At 44.4% G+C, this 25,993-nt stretch overlaps 2 protein-coding genes across 2 annotated transcripts; one reads left to right on the top strand and one right to left on the bottom strand.

Moving 5' to 3' along the window:
- Positions 1-2,329: 2,329 nt before the first annotated feature.
- Positions 2,330-16,129, bottom strand: LOC130573038 (uncharacterized). The gene is made up of 4 exons (XM_057365157.1): positions 15,944-16,129; positions 9,197-9,230; positions 4,664-5,025; positions 2,330-4,574 (listed from the first exon to the last, which is right to left on the bottom strand). Exons 1-4 carry the CDS (start codon positions 16,127-16,129, stop codon positions 3,636-3,638), a joined length of 1,521 nt encoding a protein of 506 aa, XP_057221140.1. The 3' UTR covers positions 2,330-3,635.
- A 920-nt stretch (positions 16,130-17,049) lies between these two features.
- On the top strand, positions 17,050-23,643 carry TMEM254 (transmembrane protein 254). The gene is made up of 4 exons (XM_057365206.1): positions 17,050-17,210; positions 18,702-18,805; positions 19,911-19,970; positions 22,108-23,643. Exons 1-4 carry the CDS (start codon positions 17,109-17,111, stop codon positions 22,226-22,228), a joined length of 387 nt encoding a protein of 128 aa, XP_057221189.1. The 5' UTR covers positions 17,050-17,108; the 3' UTR covers positions 22,229-23,643.
- Positions 23,644-25,993: the final 2,350 nt, after the last annotated feature.

Below are 25,993 nucleotides of genomic sequence, written 5' to 3'. Positions count from 1 at the left end.
TCCGTTGCTCAAACACCCCCGCCAGAAACAGCGGCCGCGCGCGGAGTTCCGGCCGCGGCGGAGCGCTATTGCGGGCGCACACGCTGTCCCACAGCGGTGCCGGTCCCGCTCTGGTGGCACCGGGAACCAGGGACGAGAACCGGGAGTCGGCYCGTGTGCACGTTTTTGGGAATAAATGACTTGCCCTCATGCTCTAGGAAAGCCCGCAGTAGCTGCYCGGCGGGGCCGGCCCCACAGCATCAGAGTGTAAGAGGCGTGGGSACCTCCGGCAGTCCCGGTACGAGCTGGCTAATGTGGCCCCAGCAATCAATGTAGAAAAGATAAAAAAATAAATCCTTGCCAAGGATTACGAGGGGACGAGCAAGCCAGAGGGTAAAAGCCTATGAAGGGCTTTTCAGTGCGGTGAACTCGGACGGSATCACAAGATCACAGAAACAATTGGGATTTCAACCCCTTGAGCCCCATGGGGTCACCGAGTCCAACCTGTGACCGGGCACTATCGTGACAACCAGATCCTGGCACCGGGTGCCGCGTTCCTTAACCTCCGGGGACGGTGACACTGCCACCTCCCCCGGCAGCCCGTTCCAGTGTCTAATCACCTTTTCTGTGGAGAAATTTTTCCTAATTTCCAACCTAAACCTCCCCTGGTGCACCTTAACACTCCGTCCTCTCCTCCTGTGCCTAATACAACTTAGACGGGAGCATTTTGCAGTTACCGGGCCCTGCATCCCAGGGACATGACCAGGCATGCAGAGGGCAAGGTGCCCTAGGTGAGAAGTGGGTCATTATTTTATCTCAGCTCAGTGCYCACGCCTCAGGGCGTCCCCCTGACGCCCTTTATGGCTGCAGGCCCTGCTTAATGAAGCGAAAGAGCCCTGTTGTCTGGGCTGATTTGCCTTATGGCCTGAGCCAGCGAGGGGCAGGGCTGCTGAAGAGGTGTCCAGGTGGGGAACTGCTCTCTCTGTGCTGCTGGCCCCATCCTGCCTCCCAGGCAGGTGGCTTCCAGTGAGGAYTTGCAGCTGCAGGGGTGGTTCTCACACTTTTCTGCTACTGGAGGGGGTGGCTGTGAGGAAAGGAATGTGATTTGCAGGCTTCCATGAAATGAGGAGCTCGGGACACCCCGCAGTGGAGTAGGCCCAAGACGACTGTCAGTGACATTGGTAAATTTGGGTCCTCACTATGCCTCTTTGACAAGTTATGTAGAAGAAAATACATTTTTCAATATTTAGCATGCAAAATCCTCACTTCTGTAAACAGGAGCATTTTACAGGCAGCAGAAGATGTGTACCAARTGTGTACTGAACACATTTGGTTCCTGCCCCAGCTCTTCCTCAGCATCACCTACTCAAATGACAGCAGAGATGCTGTTGGCATGTAAGTCCAGGGGGAGCTACAATACCATCGCTGAGGAAGTACATCCTATGTGTTGAATAAGCACTGTGTTCTGTCATTCTCTCATAGCAAGGACAGGAAATATACAGAAATGTCACAGGAGTGTTGCATCTGACTGTTCTACACAGATTTTTATTCTTTGTTGAATATGTGCTGGGTAGGTGTGTTAAAAGCAGCTTGTAACAAAGAAAAACAGTAATTTGCAGAAGAGCTCTGCTCTGAGCAGTAGGTAGATCAGTAATGGGAATTTTTTTTCTTGCAGTTGCTCACAAGAAATATTCAGAGTGTATTTGGCTTCAGTGTTGGAAACAGCACACAGTTGGTTTGCTAATAAGGGAACTATTTTCAAGACTGAATGAAAGCATTGTAATGGAATGCCCAGTGTTATTAGAGCAGCCAGGACTGACAACTCAACACCAAGCATCAAGCACAGCTGCCTCAGTGCAGCTCTGACAGAACAGGATGTCTACAGGGCGATGGGGAGAACAGCTGGATGCACTGCAGGGACCAGCCTCACTTGAGACCTGTAACACAGACCTTGCCCTTGTTTACCCCTGTGACACAAGGGGTGCTGGCTACCACRGAGAGAGCAGCAGGGAGGACACCCCATGCCACCTGCCAGGGAGGACTCCAGGGAGGAAGCAAAGCCCACCCTTATTGGTTAGTGGTGTGTGCTAGTATTTCAATGTCCTTTTTTTCTCTTCCTGTTTAATTCACTCTTTATGAAGCAAGGCTGTTTTGGTAGACACTTTTGAGCACCATTTCCTTGTCTTCTTCATGGATAAAATTATACCTTTTCTCTCTTTGCCTAGGACCTTCTCATTAAGGAGGTGTTATGAGGAAGAATATGTAAATAAAGAATTAAGTCTTAATGCTTTTTTTTTTTTTTTTTTCAAAAATTTACTAAAGGAGTCATATATACAATCATAAACACAATACAACTTCTTGTGTTCAAAGTGCCTTGCAGCTATTGTCTGAAGCCATGGCTCTTCTGTAATACATGAGCTTGTTCCAATCCTTTAGGTCAAGGCAGAAAAGTTACAGACAGCTAAAAATTACTGACAAAAGTCAGGACTAATTTTCCGGACTTTTTATGTACATATCTCCATTGACAGTTTCTTCAGGGATATCAACTTTATTAATAAAATAATGGTCTGTGATTAARTTTTATTTTCATTGCTCCTCTTGTTCTATAAACAAAGTAATTAATAACGAATGTATTACAATCTAAGCATGCTTAAAATATTCCAGTCACATTTTAAACACAAAAACGGATTTGCATGTAGGGTTTTCAACATCCTAGGCCTAATACTGCTTTAACACACAACCATGGCAGTTCTCCAGAGATACACTTGAAGAACCCTTCCATGATTACTGTGGTCTTCCAGACAGCCATGGATCCTGAGAATTCTAGAAATAGACTCAATGTGCAAATGCAAAGATGAAACACATTTTTCTCTCCTCTGAATGCAATTCTATGAATTCATGAAGGTAGAAAACCTTAATTTGGCAAATAGAAAATTACAATTWAAAAATGGACAATTTACAAAGAAATTATTCAAAAAGAGATCACAAAAATACTGCCTTTTAAAAGGCTACACATGTGGTCATTTTTAAATGAAAACACTATTAAGTACCCAGGAAAAGACCATCAGTGTTCCTTATCAGGARCACACCTAAAATGCAAACACACCCAGTGAGATGTCCCCTGCCACCACCAAGGCTGCTTTTCCCATGCTTGTACCCCTCTTGTGTTAATGCTTTCTCAACTAAAAGCTATAAATAAGTCTGTTATCTAAGATTTCTTAAGTTAAAGTAAGTGAATTGTGACCAGTATAGAAACAAAACTCAGTGCAGTAAGGCCACAAAAGCAGCACCATAGTCCTAAAGTTCCTCACAGAATTAATCCAACACAATCTGAACACAGAAAACTTCAGTACTGACACACTTGTGAAGATCAGCCTGTGCATGCAGGGTAATGTGAGGCTCCCCATAACCAAACATGTGCMGGAATACTGCAAGCAGCTGGTGATGGATCCCCTGGGGCGGGAGGCAGCTCATATTTAGCAGTAGCCCTCGCTAACTCAGTTTATCTTTCTTTCCCTTCCAGACAGGACACAAAAATCAGAGCAGGAACTCTGCACTTAGACATGTGAAAACTCTGGCCACTTTGGACAGCACTGCCAATTGAGAAAAAAAAATCACATTCATCTTTCATCAAGCAAGTAGACCCACTGCCAATTTCATGTCTGACCCAAATGACAGATTGAATTCTGGCCACCAAAAGCAGAAAGGTAACTTTTTGTCTGACCTTGTTGTGCATATTGCTCGTTCTCAAACAGCAAATCTAACCCTGTTCCCAAAATTTCATTTCTCATGCCCAGCCAATAAGGGTCATAGTCATTTACTGTCTCCAGCAGCTGCTGCCCATATGATGGGGCTGGAGTGGCAAGCGTCCCTTGATATCCCCCTTCATGCTTTGGAGGTACCAAAGGAGGASTAGCATTAGTAGCTGCAAGCACAGGTGAACTGTGCCTTATCTGCTTGGGCTCGAGYTTAGGTTCCCCTCCATCATAATTGAAAGTGGAGCCCTTCCCAAAGGGAGAAGTGCTTGATTTGTCATACAAACAGTTCTCAACACCCAGGTCCTGGTTAGCATTGAAGTAATTAAAGACAGGCTTCCTGCACATGTTCTCTTTAGCTGCTGGGTACTGGTGATCTGTACAAGGCTGGAAAACATCTGCATCTGAGTAGAAGCTTTCAGGGAATGATTTCTTCAGGTGCAGATACTCCTGTGCCTGCTGCACAGGGAGCGAGAACTGAGGAGCACTCCCCATGCTTCCCGCACCTAGTGGGACCCCTCTTCCCGAACAGTCCAAACCAAAGTCAGCTGGGGTCTCGCCCAGGGCTCCAAAAGCGTTATCCAAGCTCCTGAAATGCATGTCGAGCCTTGAGTAGAGCTGCCCCGAGTAGTTCGGCGGCTGACCACAGAAACTCTGGCTCCCTCCTGGCAGGCCTGGCTGCAGGCAGAGGAGGTTCCGCTCTGTCCCCGGGTCCTGCTGCTCCCGGGACCGCTCCTGGCCAACGCACCGAGGCGGCTTCGGCTTGCCCGGCCTGGCATAAGCGGCTGCCTCGCTCTTCTTGTGGTTCAGCTGCCGGGCTCTCCTGTTCTGGAACCACACCTGCGGGACCGGCAGAGACTGAGCACACGGGCCGCCGGGGAAGCCGCTCCGCCACCAGCCCGTCCTCCCTCCCGGACCGCCCTTCTCACCTGGATCCGGGACTCGGGGATGTCGGTGAGGCCGGAGAGCTGCTCCCGCAGGGCGATACCGGGGTACGGCTCCTTCTCGAAGGCGCGGACCAGMAGCTCCAGCTGCGCCTTGCTGAAGGTGGTTCGCTTGCGCCGTCCGCCTTCCCGCCCCGAGCCGGGGCCGGCGGGGCGCGCCCGGGGCTCGCCTGCGAGGAGAGAACGGGCAGCGGCGGTCAGCGGGGCCCGGCGGTGTCCTCCTGCCCCAGCAGAGCCAACACCAACACCGCCAACACCGCCACCAACACCGCCACCAACGCAGCCACCAGCATCGCCACTGTCACCACCAACAACACGGCCACCAAGACCCCCGGCCCCAGCCCACCCTGCGCGTCCCGGCGCGGCTCACCTGCGGGCCCGGGGCTGGGGGCCAGGCTGCTGGAGGAAAGGCTGCCGGGGACCAGGCTGGCAGGGGGCAGACTGGCGAGCTCCATGCTGACCGAGGTCTGCGAGTGGTGGGGCGGCCCTGGCCGCTCCGTGCCTTAAGAGCTCTCCACCCGGCCCCTAGCGACCCCCACCCACTCGGCCCGGCCCCGCCGGGTCTCCGAGGGTGACTCAGAGCCGTCTCCCACACCTCCATTGTCATCCCATCACCAAAATACACATAATGAGGGCTCGCCCTACCCACGGAGCCAAAGTGTCTCCAAGCAAAGCCCCCGCTGCTGCCACCAACCCATCCACCTTTCTTTAATTCAAATGCGGAGTGGATAATTTAATGAAGAAATCTTCCACCTTCGATTCAGCCTTCTGARGGGGTTCACCTTCTCTCTGCACTGAGGTCTGGGGCTCTGCTSGAAATCTGGTGCTCTCCCAGTGCAAGGAGGCCTCCACACCACCCTTCTCCCAAGGAGAAACCATCCCAGCTCTTACTGGACCCAGGTGACAAATCCTTTGCTTCCCTGTTTGGTTACTCTGCTCCTGTTCCCATCCATGGGACAGTTCTCATCAACTTTACTGCAGTAAATAGAATGCTAGTGGCTTTACTAGACATTACATCAACACCCACTGTTCAGATTAAAGGACAAAGCCACCCCCAGCACACTCTGAAGTCACCCAGGTGAGCCAGAGCAGTGTCCCTCCCGAGTGCATGCTGAAGAGCTCAGCACAGTGTCTTCCTTTCCGAGGGCAGCTTTTTTTTTCTCTCCAGACAGCTCTGCTCATCCAAGTCAGGTACAGAACAAGCAAGGTCTGTGCTATCAGCCCAAGGTGGAATCATGAACAACATATTAATCCAAACGAGAGGCCAGAAATATCGTTTAAGAGAGCCAAGAGTGACATAAGGGAGCAACAGTTGCAACCTGAAAAGGATTAGATGTTAGAAGAAAAGCAAATCAATTAGTCAGTGTAATAATTTGTCAAATGAGGCCATTAATGACTACCACTGAAGGTGCCCAAGAACAGCAGCATCATTACATCATGTGTTTTTCATCTCAACATGTCCCCATTCATTTTTCAAATTTGGGATTCTCTCCAGCTTGCTATGAAGCTGAAGGGTACAGGGACAAAGTGTGTGTGAGCTGTTACATGCTGTTTGCATTCTGTAAGGAGCTGTCACAGTGGTTCACTACAAAAAATTACTGTCCTTCCACACAGGGATGACAGTCAGGTCCTATGAGCTGGTACTCCAGAGACTGGATTCCTCTAGCAGCTGTGTCCATAAGGCAAGGTAAATGCCCTCAGAAACCACTTCACCTAAATAATACTTTCAAACAGAAGCACATATGAAGACAGTGAAAATTTCAGAGGCACGACATTTGGGCAAGTAGCCCAAATCATCTGGAAACAACAGCTTGAAGCAATTTCTCAGTACTTCTCCCCTTTCTTCTACCTTAGCATCCCCATAACCCTGAACTGTCATAGCACGCAAAAGCACATCCCACAAGATTTCTTTTGTCCTCCACTGTTCCAGGATAGTTTGATGTTTTTTTCTGGCCATATAAACAGTAAAGTTTGTATTTAAAGAAGAATTGTCATGTGGGAGAAAGAAAAAAGGTGTCAGGTGGCAAGTCAGAGTAGAGTTCAAGTAGTTCTAGAGTCAAAAGGTGTTTCTAGTCCTTTGGGTTGATTTCACTTCTGTTTTTCAGATSCATGTGAAGGTAGAGGTGGATGAAGACTCAGATACATAAGCAGACTTATAAAGGTTGGGGGATAGCTTTACTGAAGTGTTCACTWCAGCAAACCCAGGTTCAGCTATTGATTCTTGTTCTAAGAGCTCAGTTTTGGCTGCCTTGAGGTCCCCACAGGGCTTTGCACACAGTCGTACACATGCCATCTCCAGTGCATACTTGGCTAGCAAAGCTCATGCAGCTGCTCCTTCAAAAAAAGCTGATCACTTTTTTCTTTTGGCCAGTTTCGTTTTTGGCAAGCTCAATTCAAGCATCAGCATGGGATAGGGATGCACAGGGGCAAAGGGTAAGAGAGAACTGGGGAGCCTCAATTTGAACTGGCACAATAAAGTATGGAATTGCTATGACCTTTTCCATCTCTTTGAATTTCCAATACAACTGTCTGTGGGGTACGTGATACATTGGGTCAAGGATACCAAGGATGTTTGCAGGGTACAAAGAGAGATTACTCATTCAGTCTGGACAGAGGGAAGGCTGGAACAAATGCTTAAATATTTCTTTCTGGATTTCCAGTTTTCATGGTAGAAAACATCACCTCATGGGACTAACTACCACACAAAGCTGCCCCTGGAGGCAGCCTCCAATATTGATTTCAAAAGAACAGGGAAACGATCTCCTCCAACAMACACATACACACCTTATAGACACTGCCGGTGCAGAAGAGATAAGAAGGAGCCAGCAGAGGCTTGCACAGACTTGCACTTCTTGCTAATAGTGACTGTCCATCACKGCTAGCTCGGGTCAAATAGAACAGGCTTTTGTTAACATCCCCTAGCTATGGAGAGAGCAGTTCACACTTCCCGGAGTTATTGTTTGAGGCACTCTGCCAGGCAGCCTCTTTACACCCGTCATTTTCAGAGATTTTCTTTGCAATGCTAATTGATAGAGATTGTGAGTTTTGTTTTTAAGTCAGATTCCAGGAAAGAAGATGGCAATCGTTACCTCCCCCTCCTTTTCCTCTCTTCTGTTGAAACATATGGACTTGGCCAAACACAAGAGCTAATTTCTGCCAAGCTRCTGTTTGACCATACACTAATCCATCAAGAACACTGACCAGCCCGTGCTACCCATGTTCTCTTGGCATCATCATGCTGTTGCATGTCAATGATAATCAARGGAACTGTTTGTGAGCTCCTGCATCTCCTCTAAATTCTATCGGGAAGATAGTGTTCTGACCCGACTTTTGATTCATTCCACAAACAAGGACATAGGAAGACTGTGGGAAAAGRAGCAGGAACACCCAAAGCAGCATGCTTAACAAAATCAGCATCTCTTTGGTTCATAGAYTGTCTTCAGACTCACAAAAATCCATGGACTTTAGCTAGAGCTTTGAGTCCAAATGTGGAAACCTGCTCTACCAAGATTCTTTTATGCCAGTTGTGGTACAAATGCATCTACAGAGGAATCCAAATCATATGTGGGATATGCTGAAAATAGAACAGAAATGAAAGATATGTAAGTAAAATGCTTTTGGGAGAGACAACATAATAGACAAGGACTAGCCACAGAACTCTTTAAAATGGCTCTCAGGAAATGGTCTGCACCCATCCTGTGCAGGGAATTGGAAGCACCTCTGTTCTCCCCCTCCAGAGCAGCCCTCATGTTCGGACTTGCAAAGGTGGCCCAAAATCATGCTAGCATGAATGGTATGCTGCATTACCCAGGGCAGCAGGGCCCTGGCACCAGGCGCCTGCCTGGGGAGTCTTAGGACAAACACCCTTCAGAAATCCCTACATCAAACATTTTCTAGGGCAGCACAATGCTATTGATGTTTGAGCAGAACTTTCATCCTGAAGGAGGCAAGATCAATTTCACTAGTTGGCCTTCAGTCATTAACACCTCATAAAGAGGATGCTTATGCCCTGCTTATCTGGAATTCGACTTTAATTATCTTTTGGTACACCTTTTGCAGCCCATTACTTACTGGTCAACACTGCTTTAATTATGGGCTTGGCAGTAACAGRCAGCTCTTACATCACTGAAATAAAAATGCTACAAAGCAGCCCTGGAGAATTGCAAAGAGATTTCATGTTCAAATGGAAAACGGTGGAATTCAGCAAAGCTACATGGATTCTCATCCACAAAGGTTTCATCCCATGAGCAGTAGTCTCATGGCCAGGGGCGCCCAGGAACCCTCCAGAGAACATGAGCAGACAAGTGATGGTTGTGCTCTCACCTGCTCCTCATGGAAAGGAGCATTTACAGCAGCCTCTCTTGCTTAGAAAAGGAGTTCACTGTCCAGACATGTACAATTCCATCATGAGGGMAAGCAGGATGGAGGGCACATTTTTTGCCTTGAGCAAAAAAAAAGGGTGAAATATATGATATTCCTTGCTTTTCAAGGATATTCACTTCCCAGTCCAGAACTGACCCTTGAGAGAGCTGTCACCTGCACTGCATCCTTCCTGAAAAAACAAAGAAGATAGAGTGCCTCTCAGAATTTAAGATGTAGAGGAATCTTGGTGTTTTAACTATTATGAAGATAATATGCAAGTTTATTTCCAGTGTTTTCCTAATAGCTCCTAACATTTGGTTTGTCTTTTTGACCCTCACTGAGTTTGAATTCTCAAAGAATTATCTATCAAACTCCAAGTTCTCATTTCTGAGATGTAATGATAATCTGCTGTGAAACCTAGAAACAGTTCCTTACTTGTACTGTCACTATGCTGCCTACTGGTGGGTTTTTGAATTCTGTGGCAATCTTGAAAGAAATTGTGATCCCTGTCAGAGATAAGGCTGCCTTAAATTTTAAAACTTCAGGTAAATATGAAGCCAAAGTATTTGTAAAYGTTGTGTCTTTTATCAAGTGGTAGCCCAGCAGTGCCCAACACAATTCCTTTTTTCTGGGCAGTAGAAGAAAATTCTTAGAAGATGGATGTAGGATAGCTGGGAAAGTGGTGATTAGTGCCCCCAGTCTCATGGAGTACAATGTCTCCTGCTATGATGGAGTAAAATCTGTGTTCTATGGGACAGACCTACCTCCCACAGCCACACAGAACACTGATCTGCAATTTGGACAGGCTGAGCCTGAGCATAGAAAGGGTTAGGATGACCACAGGGAAGGACAAATAAGCACAGCAGAGTCCACACCAGTGCAGAAACTGGCTGGAGTGGGATTTCCTTGTTTAATAAGGCTAATGAATGAATTGTCAGTATTCTTGACCCCTTTGAACATGCAGTAGAAAAGCCACACAGAAATTAATGCAGTAGCAAACCTGTGGTCACTAAAATCCTGCCTCAGGAAAAACAAAAACATTATGGCTAAAATATCCTCCAGAAATCCAGCCTGGCCTCCAGAGAATTACTGAGTGCAGTTCAGTCTGGCAAGCCCTTGCTTGCTGCAGTACCACTGAGATATAAATATGATTTCCTGTAAATGTAGTGGTATTTCATGCCCAGTAGAGTCAGGCTCATCAGCTACATTACTTTATAGTAATCCTTTCCCTTATACTCCATGCCGTCTCCTTTCCTTTGTAAGAGTGTCTGTCATCGTCCTCACCTGTGGTGTTTGGGTAACTGCAGATATACCCTATGAGTGATCAGCTCCAGAAACACTACTGGACTCTTAGCACCTGAGAGGATCAGACCTCAGAACTGCAGACGCTTTAGGAAAAGGACTTGTCTTTTTCTTGTGCTGACAGAATACAAGCACACCCACACGATACCATAGAAATACAAAAACTCTCAACATCATAGTCTGCTGAACCTGATTRTGATAACTAGTCACCTAAAGACCAGTGAATTTGGCCTTAAGGCTAGTCTGCTGGGACTGGAGACAAGTTGTCTGGAGTCTTCTCCTCCCTGTTTGAAGAACTATTGCTCTAACCKCCCTTGTCAGCCCTATTCCTCTTCATCTCCCAAATAATACCCCCACCCATGTGGCTGTAGTGAAACATGCTTCCCACCCATCTCACCCATCTGCTGGTGAGTGACCCCATTTCTTTGCTAGACCTGTGCTGACTTTTTTTGTACTGCATTTAGCTTGTCCATCACAATATTCCTAAAAAATACTCAGGATTAGAAAACTGTGTCAATTGACATGACTTGTTCATTAACTGAGAACCACAAAAAAGATCCATTACTTGGTCCTAATGGACCCTCAAAACAGTAAACTAAATGGAAGCCTTTCCTTTTCCTCAACACTGCATTCTGGGTTTATTATCATACCACTTGGCAAAATAAGGCCCTGTCTTTCAAAACAGGAAGCAGTAATAAAGAGTTTGGAATTCCTTCASAGGGAAAGAAGTAACAGTGTCAGATACCAAATACTGTGTGTTAAAATACTCATGCACTGTCATGAAGTGGTTAAAAGACAGAACAGGGCATCAGAATGCTGAGGGCTTTCTGGAGATTTACTCCTTCATCCTGTTACAACCACTGAATGTACAGAGTCATGGCCCTGCATCTGTATAAAATACAATTTTTAAGCTACTTAGACCACTGTCTGGTCACAATTTATCCATGCAAAGTACATTCAGTTTCATAAAGTACCCTCCCCAATGACATAAAACCTTTTTTTCCTCCCCTACCTTCAAAAAAATCTTGTCAAATACTTGCAGTTCATATCCAATTTTTTAAAGTCCACCAAATCATTGTAGCATAAATCCAGCATGTTACTTATTAATATTTAATTTTTTTAAAGCTACCTCACATACTAAAAAAGGCATCAGAGATGTCCAAAAATATTTTTAGTAGGACTCAAATTACTGACTTCCAGCAAATATGGGTAAAAACAGATAGGAACTCTAAAGTCTACAACCGTTCAAAACTGAAGCTCTCTATGCAACTTGGACTTCAAACTGGTGAGCTTTGGCTGTCTCTTTACAAAGGCTTAGTAAGGCAATATTGGCTGAAGTGCATCGTGATAAAGGCGGCTGTTTCACCTTCCTTTTCCTTTGTAATAAGAGAAAAAAACCCACAGTGATATTATTAGGATAAGCCTATGGAACTCTGACATAAATTCACCTCTAAAATACACGGACTGAATTTGTTGTAAAATCAATGAGAATTTCATATGTTTATAACTTAGAGGTATTACTTTATTCTAATCTTTATGAAGAATAAAGTATTTGGMTGGGACCTTATAGCTGACAATTTCCAAGACTTGAATGATGCTCATACTTGTGTTTAAAATGTGATTGATGAGAATTAGTTTTATCAAACATCCAAGGGATCCAATGACAAATGAGGATACAGCAGATATGGGCGAAGTTGCAAAGGCTGTTCACTACAGCAACCACATTGTTTCTTCCTATACACATCTTATTACACTTAACATTTTCTGCAAGTATGGGGATCTGCTGAAAATCCTGACCATTAGCCTCAAAAATGTAATGCCTGTCAAACTGCCACATGAAATATGCCTGTCAAACTGCAACATGAAATATTTTTAAAGACCGTGCTTTTCCTTAGCTTCTCTGGTCTTAGAACTAAAAGGTTTAGGTGATAGAACTTTGACTACCCACTAAAAAATAAAAAATAACAGGGGAATAGTCAGGTTAACTAGCTACAGCAGGAATTAGACATTGCTTGAAGTAGTTTCATTATAGCATTRTGTCATTTATCTCTGATTCAAAAARAAGTCCTGTTGATAATTCTATTTCCTTAGGTAACTTTCCCTGAATGCATCTCATCTCTTACATACAAGCTTCAAATCCAGTTTAAAACTAGGTCCAGTTTGTTTCCAAGTAGCTTCCTAAAAGAAGTCAAATGCCTAAATCCGTGCTTATACAGAAAGTTGCTGKTTAAACAAGTCACATTACTGACTCTAGCATGATGACTCACGCCATAAAATTTGTTTTGAATTTGACTAATCCTCCTCCCCCCTTTTTTTAAAAAGGAATTTTAAAAGACAGTGAAGAGCTAACGTGTCTCTATCTATTCTCTGGCATCCACTGAGAACACCAAACAAAAGAGGCTGACTACCTGGCAAATACCCTTTGTACTTCCCGATGGAAGTGAGATAGTCAATATCTCTAAGTTAGAGATAGCAAATGTTTCTAAACTGAAGAGAGAGCCATTTTCTCCACCAGTAGGTGCAACAAAACCTTAATATTTAAAAATTGAAGAAAGTGATCTATTGATATAAACAGCATGTGAAATGAGCCAGCCATGTCTCAGGGATTAAGCAGAAAGAATGCAAAGGTCCATCTGGATGTTTCAGTAGAACTAACTTATCTCAGTGTACACACCGTCACTATGGAGACTTCAGGATCTCCTGGCTACAATTTTGAAAAAAAAAAACAAACAATTTTTTAAAAATTAATGTAGCTGTCTTTGAAACCTCAGAGAGAATTGTATGTCCCATTCTCGTGGTACTATGTGGTTACCTTACCTGCTGATCTCATAAAGAACATCTCTTTCAGCTTTTGAGGCTTTAATACCATCCTAATTTGAAATCTAAACCAAGTAATGCCAATGCAAGGAAAAAAGTCATGCAATTATGAGGGAATAAGCTTTGTTAAGCTTTTTTACCTTTCCAACTTTTTTTTTTTTTTTTTAAGATTATACTTTCCCTCTTTTCTATGGCCTTGGCTGCTGCCAAACCAGACTCAGTTTATCAAACTGTGCAGCCTGCAGCAGGGTATAGCTAGGCTAGCTCACCTTCTCCAGAGCTCACAGCTTCTCCACCTGCTTACAGAGCCCTGTCATGAGGGTGGCAGTTGTGTTGATTGCTACTTACCAATATCTGCATGTTCTCTAGCACAGGAAAGGCCTGAGAAAGGACAGGGAGCTGTGGCAATCCTGTCACAACTGACATGTGTGTTCTGAACAACAAACCTAAATCTGCCTTCTGCTAAGCATGGCCAGAGCTGCCAGCTGTCTGCACTCAGCCTTGGTGGTGTTCTGGGGTGTAGCCTGCTGTTGAGAGCTGCCAGTTCATAACAGCATGCCATTCACTCACTTTTTGGCACTGATCAGGATTAAAGGAAAGGAAATCAAAGCAGAAATCTCAGGAGTTACAGTGCAATGTTTCTATATCCTGTAAACTTGGCAAAGTGAATTTGTTCTGCATTTTTTTCCATAATTCACATAACASTGTTTGGGATTTGTAGTTTCCAGTTTTGATTATACCTGTCAATAAATGCAATTCTCTGACAAGTAACATTTCCAGGGTTGAAGCCACAAAGAGAGCTAATCTGTCAAAAATATGAGGGCAAAATGGCAAACCTTCACAAAATATGGTAAAGCAAGATTTTTAGCTACTCTGGAAAATGACTGCCTTAAAATTAGTTGTTAGGTATATSTAGCAACACTTAAGCATAAGAAAGATTAATCACTGAAAGCAGTGGACTTTCTGTTTTATGACACCTTCAAAGTAAGACAAAATGTCCCTTGAAAAGTATCCTTTAAGTAGGTGCAAGTCACTGACCTCTATTCAGAGAAACAAGATAGTATTTAACGGCCTGTACTGGCCAGACTTGGTGATGCTACAAGTCTCCTGGCTCTAAATTATTAAAACTGGAACTCTATTCAGCTTAAACATTCCAAAGACTCTCCTCTTTGTCATGAGAARCAGCCTTTTTAAAAAGTCGGGTCAAAGACACTGTCCTGGATTAGAAATGCAACCTCTGAAAATCCATCCCCCACAAAAGGTCTGATCAGGGCGTTTGTCTTCAGGAACTGTTTCACGTTCAGGCTGTTGAGATGCCCAGGGCTGGCAGAGCTACCCGTGCCTGTCAACAGGGCTGGCAGCCAGTGGGGRCCACTGCCACACATGAAGCTGGAAGAACATCACCTAATAAAAAGATAAATCAACTATTTTTGGCAACAGAGAAATAAATTTAGCCAGCTCTCTGTCCTCCGCCTACGATGTGACAGTGAGGGTGGCGCTCACTGGAGTGGGGCAGTAGGGGTGACATGACATCCTCTCTGACCTCCCCTGGCCACTTGYGGTCACCAAAGCCAGTCCAAGGAGGCAAACGCTGCAGCAGCGCCGGGTCACTGACAGGCAGTGCCTTCGCTGTGCATCCACTGCCCTCTGCAGGCTGCGGCGTGGCTATCCCTACAGCCGGGAGCTGCTTTTTGACCGCATTCCCAAACACCTGCCTTGCTGTGACCTTAGGTGGGGCTCCTGGTGCGTGGGCAAGGAGCGCYCTCCGTGTGCGGGGCAGTGCCAGGCACTCCCACCACAAAGCTCGGCCCATCAGGATCTCAGCAGCACCTCCGCACGTGGCATTACAGGCAGGCAGAGGCAACGGGGCACAATGCTCTAAAGAGGAACAGCTTAAGTAATGGGCTACAAAAAAAAGCCTCCACAAACAAACCATCAACCCCGCCCCCGAAAAAAACAAAAAAGTTCAATTTTAGAAATTCATCCCAGATACTAAGATGCTATTGGGACCACACACTCTTCTTTCCTGCATCAGCAAAACAACCCAGGGAAATTTATTAAGCAGGTGTAATTCTGCATGGCCAACCTCACTAGGTTTTGTAGATGGATTCCCAGCAATTGTTTTACCACTGCTGGATTTTTTTTACCAAATTCTTCTGTAATCTCCAAAGAACGTCCCAGAAAAAGGAGGCGGGGCGGGGCGGCGGGGCGGGGCGGGGCGGGGGGAAGAGAAAAGCACAGTGCTTTAGGCAGGAATAGACAGGAATGAAATAGAGACAGGGAAACAAACCAGTCCCAGGACAGAATAGACACGAAAACTCAATCCCCTCTATAGTGACCATTTTCTGCAACACAGGGCTCATGCTGGGGAAATGTCATGACTTGCTACATTAGTTGTTACAGAGAACAACAGCTTTACAGGCACATCGTTAACACATAATTAACAGAGCAGCGTGTTTAGCCTTTAGGCAAGGAGAAAGAAGAGCACGGTCAACATTTCTCACTGTCTCCACTATCAAAGTCATGCCAAACAAACAGGTAGCAAAGCTCAAAGGACAGCATGAGCCCCCCCATCCCACCCCCCAACATTTCTACCCCTGAACACCGTTCCCAAGGCCCTGATGACTCATCACCGAGACCACAGTCCCAAAAGRGCACAGAATAGATAATGCTGGATTTAATACGCTTTGAGTCGGTAGCTTTCAAAAGGGCAAGTACTGTGTACTATTTTCAATAAGGACTGAACTGCTCAGTGGTAGGAAGTTCATCAGGTGTTTGTTTTACCCGAGTAGTGAACGCTACGGCAGTCCGTGAGCGCGGGTGTGCTGCGGCAGGGACACCGCGCGAATGGCAGCGACAGCCCGGCTCGCTGCCGGCWCCGGGACACCGCCCGCTCGCTGCCACAAGAGGGCGCTCCGGTAGCTGCAACAGCGGGGGCGCCTCGGGCCGCACCGGCTGCGATTGTCCCATTTCCTACACTCTCTCCACCCCTGAGCAGACCGCGTAGAGAAATGGCAGGGAATCAAGGTGAAAAGCTCACTTCAGCTTCTGTGCTGTTCCCCACTGCGTTCGGTACAGAATCACAGAATCGATTAGACTGGAAAAGACCTTTGAGATAATCGAGCCCAGTCTGACTGAACACCACCTTGTCAACTAGACCATGGCACTGAGCGCCATGTTCAATCTTTTCTTAAAACACCTCCAGGGATGGTGATCCCACCACATCCACCCCCCTGGGCAGCCCGTTCCAATGTCTCATTACCCAAAATCTCCCCTGGTGCAGTTTTAGACTATGTCCTCTTATTCTGCCTGGGACAAGACACCAGTTCCCACCTGGCTACACCCTCCTTCCAGGTAGTGGTAGAGAATGATACAATCTCTCCTGAGCCTCCTTTTCCCCAGGCTGAACATTTCAGCTCCCTCAGCTGCTCCTCACATGTGTTCCAGACCCCATCCCAGYTCCGCTGCCCTTTTCAGGGCACATTCCAACTCTCAAAGTGTTTCTTGCGGTGAGGGGCCCAGAACAGGACACAGCACTCGAGGTGTGGCCGCACCAGTGCCGAGCACAGGGGGTTAATTTCTTCCCTGCTCCTGCTGGCCACACTATTGTTGATCCAGGCAGGATGCCATTGGCTTTCGTGGCCACACGGGCACACTGCTCGCTCATGTTCAGCCAGTGTTGACGAGCATCCCCGGTCTTTCTCCGCTGAGCCACTTTCCAGGCACTGTGCCCGGGCCTGTAGAGGCCAAAGTGCAGGACCCGGTAACGCCGCGGCTCCTGCCAGCCCCGGCCACCCCGCCCCTCGCCCCGGGCCCGTGGGCAGTGCCGCTCCCCCCGCTCCGCCCCGCGCGGTGGCACAGCCCGGCCCCGCCCCGGCCCCGCCCTCCCCAGCCCGGCCTTAGCGGCGGCGGCGCGGCCCGGGAGCACAGCACAGCGCGGCCCGAAGGGATGGCGGCGGCGGCGGAGCGTGGCCGTGATGGCAGCTGCCACTTCCAGCGCTCCCGGCTCATCTGGATGRTCGCCATCATCTTCGGCATGGTCCTCCTCGGCGTAAGGAGCGGAGCGGGGAGGGAGGGAGGTCGGGAACCGCGGGGTGCGTGGAACGGGCTTCCTGCACCGTCCCGGTGTCCGAGGAAACGCCGCTTCCTAAAATAAACTGGGAGAAAAAGGAAAGTAGAGGTGCTGCTTTGGCCAGGCAGGGAGGAGGAGGACAGAGGCGTGCAGGAAGGCCAGAGAGAGTGAGAAAGCACTCGGCCTGCGGAGGGGAGCGAGGCCGTGGCGCTGGAGGCGCGTCCCGATGGCGGTCAGAGCATCCTGGCACCGAGCGAGGGTTTGCGGGACAGGTGCCCTAGGAGTAGGGCTGCAGCGTTCCCAAACCGGGGAATTGAGGCACTGAGCATCGGCACACATCGCTCCGGGACAGCTGTGGGGCGTGTCAGTCCGTAAGGTGCATTTACAGGTGCTGGACGAACTGGTGGTGCTGAACACACGAGTTCAGTCACCATGTTGTGTTAATTTCTAAAAAAAAACTTCATCGGAAATAGGTTGGATTATCGGAGCAGGGATAGTAATGTCAGTTTTGATGTATCTGAAAAGTTTGTGGAAGTAATCCATTGACTTTSACACGTTGTGATTTTCCTTCTGTTTGCATGGATTTTCTAAACTTAATCATCGCTGAAAAAATGATGGTCAAGGCAGGCCAAGCAGCTACAAAACATTTTGGACTGCTTCAAGAAACAGAACGAGCTCTAAGCAGATTCCCTGTTGAAACCCATCATCTTGCCGCAGCCTTGGCATAGCTAAATTTACATGTAGTGAGAAACTGCAGCATTGATAGCAGAAGCAAGATAAGGCAGTGTGACCTTTGGCCTGGCCTGAGTTCACCTTACGTCCCCAGTGGACTCTGAAGTGCACAGCTCATCACTGCCTGCATCTCCTCCCCAGATTGTGAAAATCAGGGTGCGCAGTGGTGAACACTGCGGATGGCTCTGTGACAGGAAAGAAACCTGGAAAGAAACTCTGCATCTCTGAATTTGTGCTCACCTGTCTTCTTGCCTAGTTAAAAATTAAAACCCGACATTTTCTTTTTTAAGGGACARAAGAAGAAAGATTGATCCCCTAATTTTAGAGAAATAGTTACTCTTCCTAAACAGTGTATTCATTGTTTGGCTTCTTCAGGTCCCTTGTCTCAGATTAACTTCTTAAGGACAAAGTAGTTTTTGCAGCTTCCATGTCTAATAGGTAATGAGCTTACAAGTTAAATGCCATTTAATGTGCAGATGCACTCTTGGTACCCAGACAGCAACCTTAAACTTATCACCCTGACATCTTGTCAGATTCCATAGTTGGAATCTTTGAAAGGCTACTAGAAAAATATGGGYCTTGGACAAGGTTAATGGAATGAAAGAATTGAAGTACTATGAATAAATGAGCCCTAAACCATGGACATGGGGAGTGAGGGAGCAAAAATAAACCCCTTTTGAAGATTGAATTGATAATATTTTGCCTTGAAGTAAGTTTTGTTTTTTGTTTTTTTTTTAGTGGGTAACACTTTGGCCTTCAACTATACCTTATAGTTACTTGGGATTATTTGGTACCTTCCTTAATTATTTAGTGGAACACCACCACAAGTGGGTATGCTACGGGTAAGTTATATTTGACTGTAATTATTTTGCCTCTGACTCTTGCACTTAGTCTGTGTTAACAAGCTTTCCTGTAACCCAGTTGTTAATTAGATTTAAAGAGCTCTYCTGTCAAGCTCATTACAATTAAGGGTGTGGAGTAATAAGTATATAGAAGACTAGACAGGGTAAAACCAGTTCGATAGTTTAAAAATTCAACTTAGAATTTGGCATCAGTGATGTTTTAGCAAGAAATGGAAAAAGAGTAAGATACTACTTTACATGACAGTTACTAGTCCAGAGTTATACTTGTACCACCTACTGAAAGTTTCAATTTAAGAACATTTTCTACCCTGGTACTCACTTATCCTGGTCCTGTCCACATGAGAAATAACCTGCTGAACAAACTGCAAAGTGCTAAATGTTACCGAGTTACAAAACTTAGATTTTGCTACTTTATTTAACAGAAGAGCTGGAAAATACTGACTTCCTGTAAAGACAGAAATCAATAGGGCTTTCTTTTATTTTACCATGCTTCATGTAGAGCCCTCATTTTTTCTCAGCATCTTTTGCTTTACCACAAGGTATTGAATTGATTCTAACTGAATATCCCATGTAACTTTTTTTTTTTTTTTTAACAAAAGCTTCTATATAAAAATTTGTAGGCCAAGCATGGCTTATCAAGTTACATTACATATTCTGAATCTATACACACAGTTGTTTTCCTAGAACTAAATCTGTAAAAACCTAAGTAGCTCCTTAGGACCACTAAAAATACTTGTGTAAGTAAAAGGATAGATTTTGCATGCTTAACTAAGATTATCTTATACTGCTTTCACTAAGCATTAGGCTTTTTGTCTTAATCTAAGTGCTGAAAGTTTTGGGTGTTTCAAATAGCTGATCAAGGTATATTGCACAAGTTAGTTGCTCTGATTTTCTCAGTGGACTTCAGTTTCTTTGAAGTGTACACACATGAGGGTTTTTTAAGATGAAAAMCACCTCTCCCTTTCTAGGTTAAAATAAGATACCACTTCAGAGCTTCCAGTTTTATATTCTCTGCATAATGCRTCTTGAATACAAGTCTTCTCCCTGATTTTCAACACAATAAACCATGTTTTCTTTCCACCAGGTTCTGGGTGTCCTGGTTGATCCACATAGTGGAAGCCCTCTACGGTATTAAGTTATGCCAGTAAGTTGTTCCCTCCTCTCGCACATGGGTTCTCTGAAAAAGATTTCTGAATCAAGTGACATAAGCTACAGACTGATTTTGGTGGCTCTCAGCAGCAGTATGAAATCAGAGGATACTGGTAAAATCCTTCCTGCAGTGATAGTTGCTGTGCTCCCCAGTTTACTGCCAGTTCTTCAGTGGTTTCTGTAGTGCAGGGCAGCAGAACCAAGGGTGGGTAACTGGCAGAGCTGGCAGCAGCAAGATTTGCCAAGGGCTGGTCTGGCTGTCTCTGAGCTCCCTGTTCAGTGGGCAGCAAGGTTTGCCAAGGGCTGGTCTGGCTGCCTGAGCTCCCTGTTCACTGGGCAGCACTGCTGCACAGGAGGCACAGGGAGCAATACATAGGGTAGAAATGTTTAGATAACTTCAGGTGTTACACTTTTATCAGATCTTAACTTCATCAGGATTTCAATGCTGCCAATTACACGCTTAAAACAATTGCATCTGTATTGTGTGAATACAATTGGACACTTTCATTTGAGGACTGTTTAGGATCTATTTGTGGGATAAAATATCTGAACTAATCAGACGATACAAGCAAGGCCAACTAAATCTTACTTTAGGATAACAATTTACCTGGAAAGGGGTCCAAACACATCACCCTTCTGTTCGATKAACTTGTGGTTGCAGTAATTGAGAAGAATGCAGATACTGGTTCTTATGCTCTGCAGAGTAGGTGGCCAGTCTGTTTGCCATCATAAAAATGATGGGTTTTCACTTTACTGGGTCATTCACCGCTGTCTGTCCCAGGCTTCTCAGGTAACAGCTCTTGGAAGCAACGGGATTTTGTTTCATGGAATGCTGTATAAGGCTTTTTTTTTAAGATAGTAGAATATGCATGAAAATTTCTCCCTTCAGAATGAGAGCTAGTAATAATTTTGTTTTTGTCAGGCTCATGTTTTAAGTTACATAGCTTTAAACTTAAAACTTTCAGTCTGAGTGTGCAGATGGGTGGGTATCTGGGCTTAAGGTGATTCTTTTAATTATGAGGAAACTTGACTACCAGTGAACATACCAAATGAGTGTATTGTAATTAACTAATGAAGTTTTACACAGTARTGTTAAAGCACACAAAAAAGAGAGCACAGATGGCCTGCCCATCATCATCTCATCAGGAGTGCTGCTATTCTTCTATAGCAYCAAACACTATTTATTTTTAATGATGTCAAAGTGATGTCAACTTGGCAACATCATGAAAAGGCATAAGGAAAAACTGTGAGGACTCAGATACAATTTGTTGTCGATAGTATTGACATCAGCTGTAGGCTTGTATTGCTACATACGGTCTATTAATGAAGCTTGCTTTGTAGTAACAGGTAAATTTCTTAAGCCCTTGTTTTCCARTTTCTGCACTAACATGAAAACACTGCAGCTGGGATTATAAACAAAATAGCACAGCTATGCCTGATGGAATTGTTCATTGGAAATGTGAAATCCCTTGGGTTTGCTGTCATGTTTGTACTTGTTCCTTTCAGTAGGAGTACATCTCAAGAACAGTGAAGTGGAGGAAAAATTACATTTTCTGTAACATACAGAAACAGTCACATAAGTTAAAACTAAAAGAGGAAGGTCTCCATAAATTAACTGCCTTCAGCCCTGTTACCTGCCTTTGTCTAGCCACAAATTCAGGTACCAGTGCTTCTCCATCCTTCATCACACAGTAACTGTCAGGTCGCTGCCCTGCCAACATACAGTCTACCTTGGTTAACACAGACAACAAGAAATTGTATTCAGACTTGTGTATTAAGATCAGTATTAAGCTACTCCAATTTCTTTCTTTTTGTACACAAACTTGTCCTTTCAAATAGCAGAGACTGAGATTGCAATTTATATACTGTCGAGGAAATTGTATGCATAGAATGTCTGAAAGAACTTTAGTTATGTAAATAGCTYAAAATCCTAAAACCACAAGAACTGGTATGTTGTGTTAGCACAGGAAGTGTCTCAGTAGATGGAAATTAATGGTGCTAAGATGAAATGTTCTAATCCAGTCTGAATATCAAAGATAGGTAGAGATACCTAACCTTACTTTATAGGTACCAGTATAGCCTGCAGGAGCATAAGTTTTTTGACACATTTTATGCTTTTGTTAAYGTTACAGATCTAAAGGCATCACTGACCCAGCAGTTCAGTTTCAATGGTTYGTTCAGACCCTTTTGTTTGGATATGCTTCCTTTGGTCTCCTGGTGTCTTACAAGCCTCCAGCCAAGAAGCAGCACTAGAAGACAATGAAAGAAGTCACTTCTCACATTCTTCATCCTCATTTTCCTGAAAAAAGACCCCCACATACATGTCTAGGTGCTGTTATTAGTTAAATTACATTCCTGCTGCATGATGCAGTGCTCTTCTACCCAAGCAACTCTCCTCTTATTAAGCAACACAATTACAATTCACGGGGCCCTGTGGATAGTTCAGTAGAAAATCAGCCCTTCAGTCTCAGCACTGCCAAATTTTGATACGGTTTATTATGCAAGAAGCTGGAGTTGCTCCTCTGCGTATTTTGGCATGTGTACTCTGTCACTGACAGCTKCTAGTAGTGATTGATAAATTACCTTTTCATGAGGAGAATTGTTGTTCTACAAAGGGAGGGTTATTGACACAAGGCAACTTTCACCTGTTTTGTAATGGTACTTAAATTTACCTGTATTTTCTCTACGGGACKGGCGTTGTTGTTGTTGTTAAAGCCTGGCCTTTGTACTTTGTTTGTCTGCTTATTTTGTTCCACAAAGGACAGACCACTGTATTGCTGCAGGCACATCAAAAAGACCAATGTCTGAGTGTCTCAGCTCAGGCTAAGATGCAGTGAGTTTGGATACATAAAGCACTTTAACTTGGTTTAATACAAGTGCCTTAAAATTCGTGCAGCATGACCTCATCTTTTAAATGAAAATTTTAAGTTATGAGTTGTTATAGTATGAAGTAGCTTTGAGGGTAGTTTTTTTGATAAGTAATTTATTATCCAAAGGGAAAAAAAAACTGTTTGAAAATCTGGCTGAAAAGTTGATATTTGGGAATGAAATTAGATGTACTGAATAAATATATTCCACTGTTTGCCAGGTGCTGRTGTTCTAAAAGCTAAGGTTGAGAGACCATCATAAGCACCCCTCAGAGCATGTGTAGTGAGTCTYCCATCAGATTGTCTTTTACTTTTGAGTATTTGAACAAGAATTTAGCCTGTGTAGTTTAGCACTTGTAAACGGAATAACTRTTTAAAATACTAATCTGGTGTGGGGAGATTTCTTATCCTTTCTTCCAGAACAATAGCATGGCAAAGGTTGTTCTGTCCCTAAGAGCTCTGCAAGGCCGTAACAAATAACCTTGTGCCTTGTGCAGTACCTACAGACTGTAACACTTCCAATGGGAGAAGCCTTATTCAAGCACAGCTACATAAAGGTTTGCTTTCAGTGGGTACTAAAAGCATGGAGAACTGAAGGGTTTGAAATGGTGGTTTGTTTGTGGTTTGGGGTTTGATGTTGTTTAATGGAAAATTGGTAACTTTAACCTTTTTTAGCAAAGTAGAAACTCATTTAGGGGCTAGAAATCCAACAGGAATGTCAAGAGCCTGAGTTATGTTTTATTGTGTAAGCTTTTGTCTTAGTCTGTGACTCTGGAATAAAGATTTTTTAAAAGTGAAGAAGTTGTTTTTCTTTATCCTAGAAATAAAATGCAGTACAAAATACACAGACATGTTCTTGACACCAATATCAGTGTTCACATTTGGAACATGCAGGTTCAGCTTTCCAGAGTAAGTCCCATCACTGCTGCTACACTGCCTTCCCTTCTCATGGCTGTYTGCAATCACATCCCTGGTCAGGTCGCCCTCACAGCCCTTCCATGGSGTTCTGGAGTGGTTACAGGTAAATCACAGCTCTGGGAAATTACCCACATCCTGTTAGACTCCACCTAATTAGATGGGATTCCTTTTAGACAGGCAATGGCWAAAGCTTCCTTAGTGCAGCCCAAGGAAGCTGCAGCAGAAAGCTACAGGAAGCCAGAGTAGAAAAAAATATATACTGCCTTAGTTAAAAAATATGACTAAGTTAGAAAAGATTTTACCCAGACACTGGCATCAGCAGCATTTTTTGAAGCCTCTYTGGGTTTTTTGTTTTGCACAACTGATTTTAGCAGCTTTCTGCCTGGAGGTTGTTGGGCATTTCCTATCAAAGTCTTTAGAAAAGCAATTACCAGGTATTCATCTACCTTCACATAYTTGCTCTCCCCAACCCTTGCTTGGCAGCAGTTCAGTTTTAACACTTGTTTTAAAAAAYCCACCAGAAAACCAAAAAAAGAAARACCCAAACAAAAACCAACCAGAGTGTGCTGCCAGCCTCTGTCCCAGGGCTGTGAACTGCACGGATGGCTGTTTGCTGAAGTTTTTAACACTTCACAAAGATATCCCAACTGAAAACCTGAGGAGCATGGGATAAGCAATGCTGACTGGCCTTGAGGAAAAGACATGTCAAGCATGAAAGTAAAGAGATACTATTTCTGAAGCAGTGTTTATCGTGTTCCTAACATCACAGGAAGATAAACATACCCTAAAACTTTACAAAATTATTTTTAAAAGCCAACAGAAGCACAATTCCAGGTCGGCACATCAGCTCACAAATACATTCCTGGCTGCAACAGGCTCTTTGGAAATACTGCTGGTTATGCCAGGCATAAGCATTTCTCCAGGCCATTCCAATAGCAACAGTAAAGGATTACTCTTAATCACTTAGAACTCTTTCCACTGCAATCAAAATGCCCTTTCCACAACAGAAGTGTACCCTGTGTTCCCAAAGGCTGGGCTGGGTGTCAAACCATCCCCATCAACTCCCAACATGCCCTGCTTGCCAAAGGAAAACACTTGCAAWTTGAAGTAATTCACTGTAACAAAATATTTCAAAATATCGCTTCCTATTGAAAGGAAACCCCAATGAAACATCAAGAAGAGCCTTTACTTTTGAAAAGGMCCACTAAATAAGAAGGTAAATCACTAAGAAAGGGAAGCTGACATTAAAAAAAAATGTTTTCAACCATGGCTATTTCTGCCAACTAGGTTGTTGACTGGAAAATAAATGCTGTTTAGATATCCATTTCAAATTGGAAACAAAAAAACCCAAAACCAAACACAACCATTGCTCTGAAAGCCTATGTGCCAAACTGGGTATGCATTGTATTAACAATATAAAATAGATGCCTGGAAAATTTAAAGCAACTATGCCTGTTTTTTTCTAGACATACAAAAAATGCCCTCATTCCTTATTTATTTGACTGGCATTGGTGATCAAAATAAATAATTTCATATTTATGAAACACTTCACTTAAAACAGTACTTTATGCTTTGTAGCTTTGCTGCAGAAGAAAACAAAGAAACCCCCCAGATCCATTTTCACCCTTAAATCRTAGTACATGGAAAGGAGTGTAATTTACTCCTTAAAGGCCAGTAATCCAGATCAGCATGTTTGGCAAATCACTGCTCAAATCAAGCTCTGTGAAGATCTGGATGTCTGGATCAGGATATGTAACATCAGCTTAGAAACCTCAACCTAAACAGAGGCAGAGTGGGAGGTCTCCCACCCATTCTCAAGAACTACTTCAAAAGACTTCAGGGCTATAGCTCATTTTTGTGAGGGAACGATGAAAAACTTTTCTCAGAATGTCAATATGTTTTGTTGCTTTGCCTCTTTTTCATGCTGACCTAGATTTTTCTAAACACAACAGGAGTCTGCTGCGCCCAACTTTGGAACTAACCACCTCGTAGACTTTTTGTGGATGCACTCAGGTGTGAATGGACTCTTCCTTTGTTCAGATGACAAGCTGTACAGGCTTAGGGATCTTGCTGATCATTACTGAACATACTTCAATACATTCATATTTTATTAGAATATTTTCCAAATACCACCACCGAGTTTTGCTGCAGCTTTTAAATAAATAAATAAATAAATAAACAAATGCTTTTGAACAATGGGAAATTCATCAACTCAGGAGGGCACAATGTACAG

Source organism: Malurus melanocephalus, unplaced genomic scaffold (assembly GCF_030028575.1).
Source record: "Malurus melanocephalus ecotype Western Australia unplaced genomic scaffold, MMel_1.1 scaffold_49, whole genome shotgun sequence".
Classification (NCBI taxonomy): domain Eukaryota; kingdom Metazoa; phylum Chordata; class Aves; order Passeriformes; family Maluridae; genus Malurus; species Malurus melanocephalus.
Note: the sequence above shows the minus strand (reverse complement) of the source record. Positions and strands in the feature narration are given on the sequence as shown.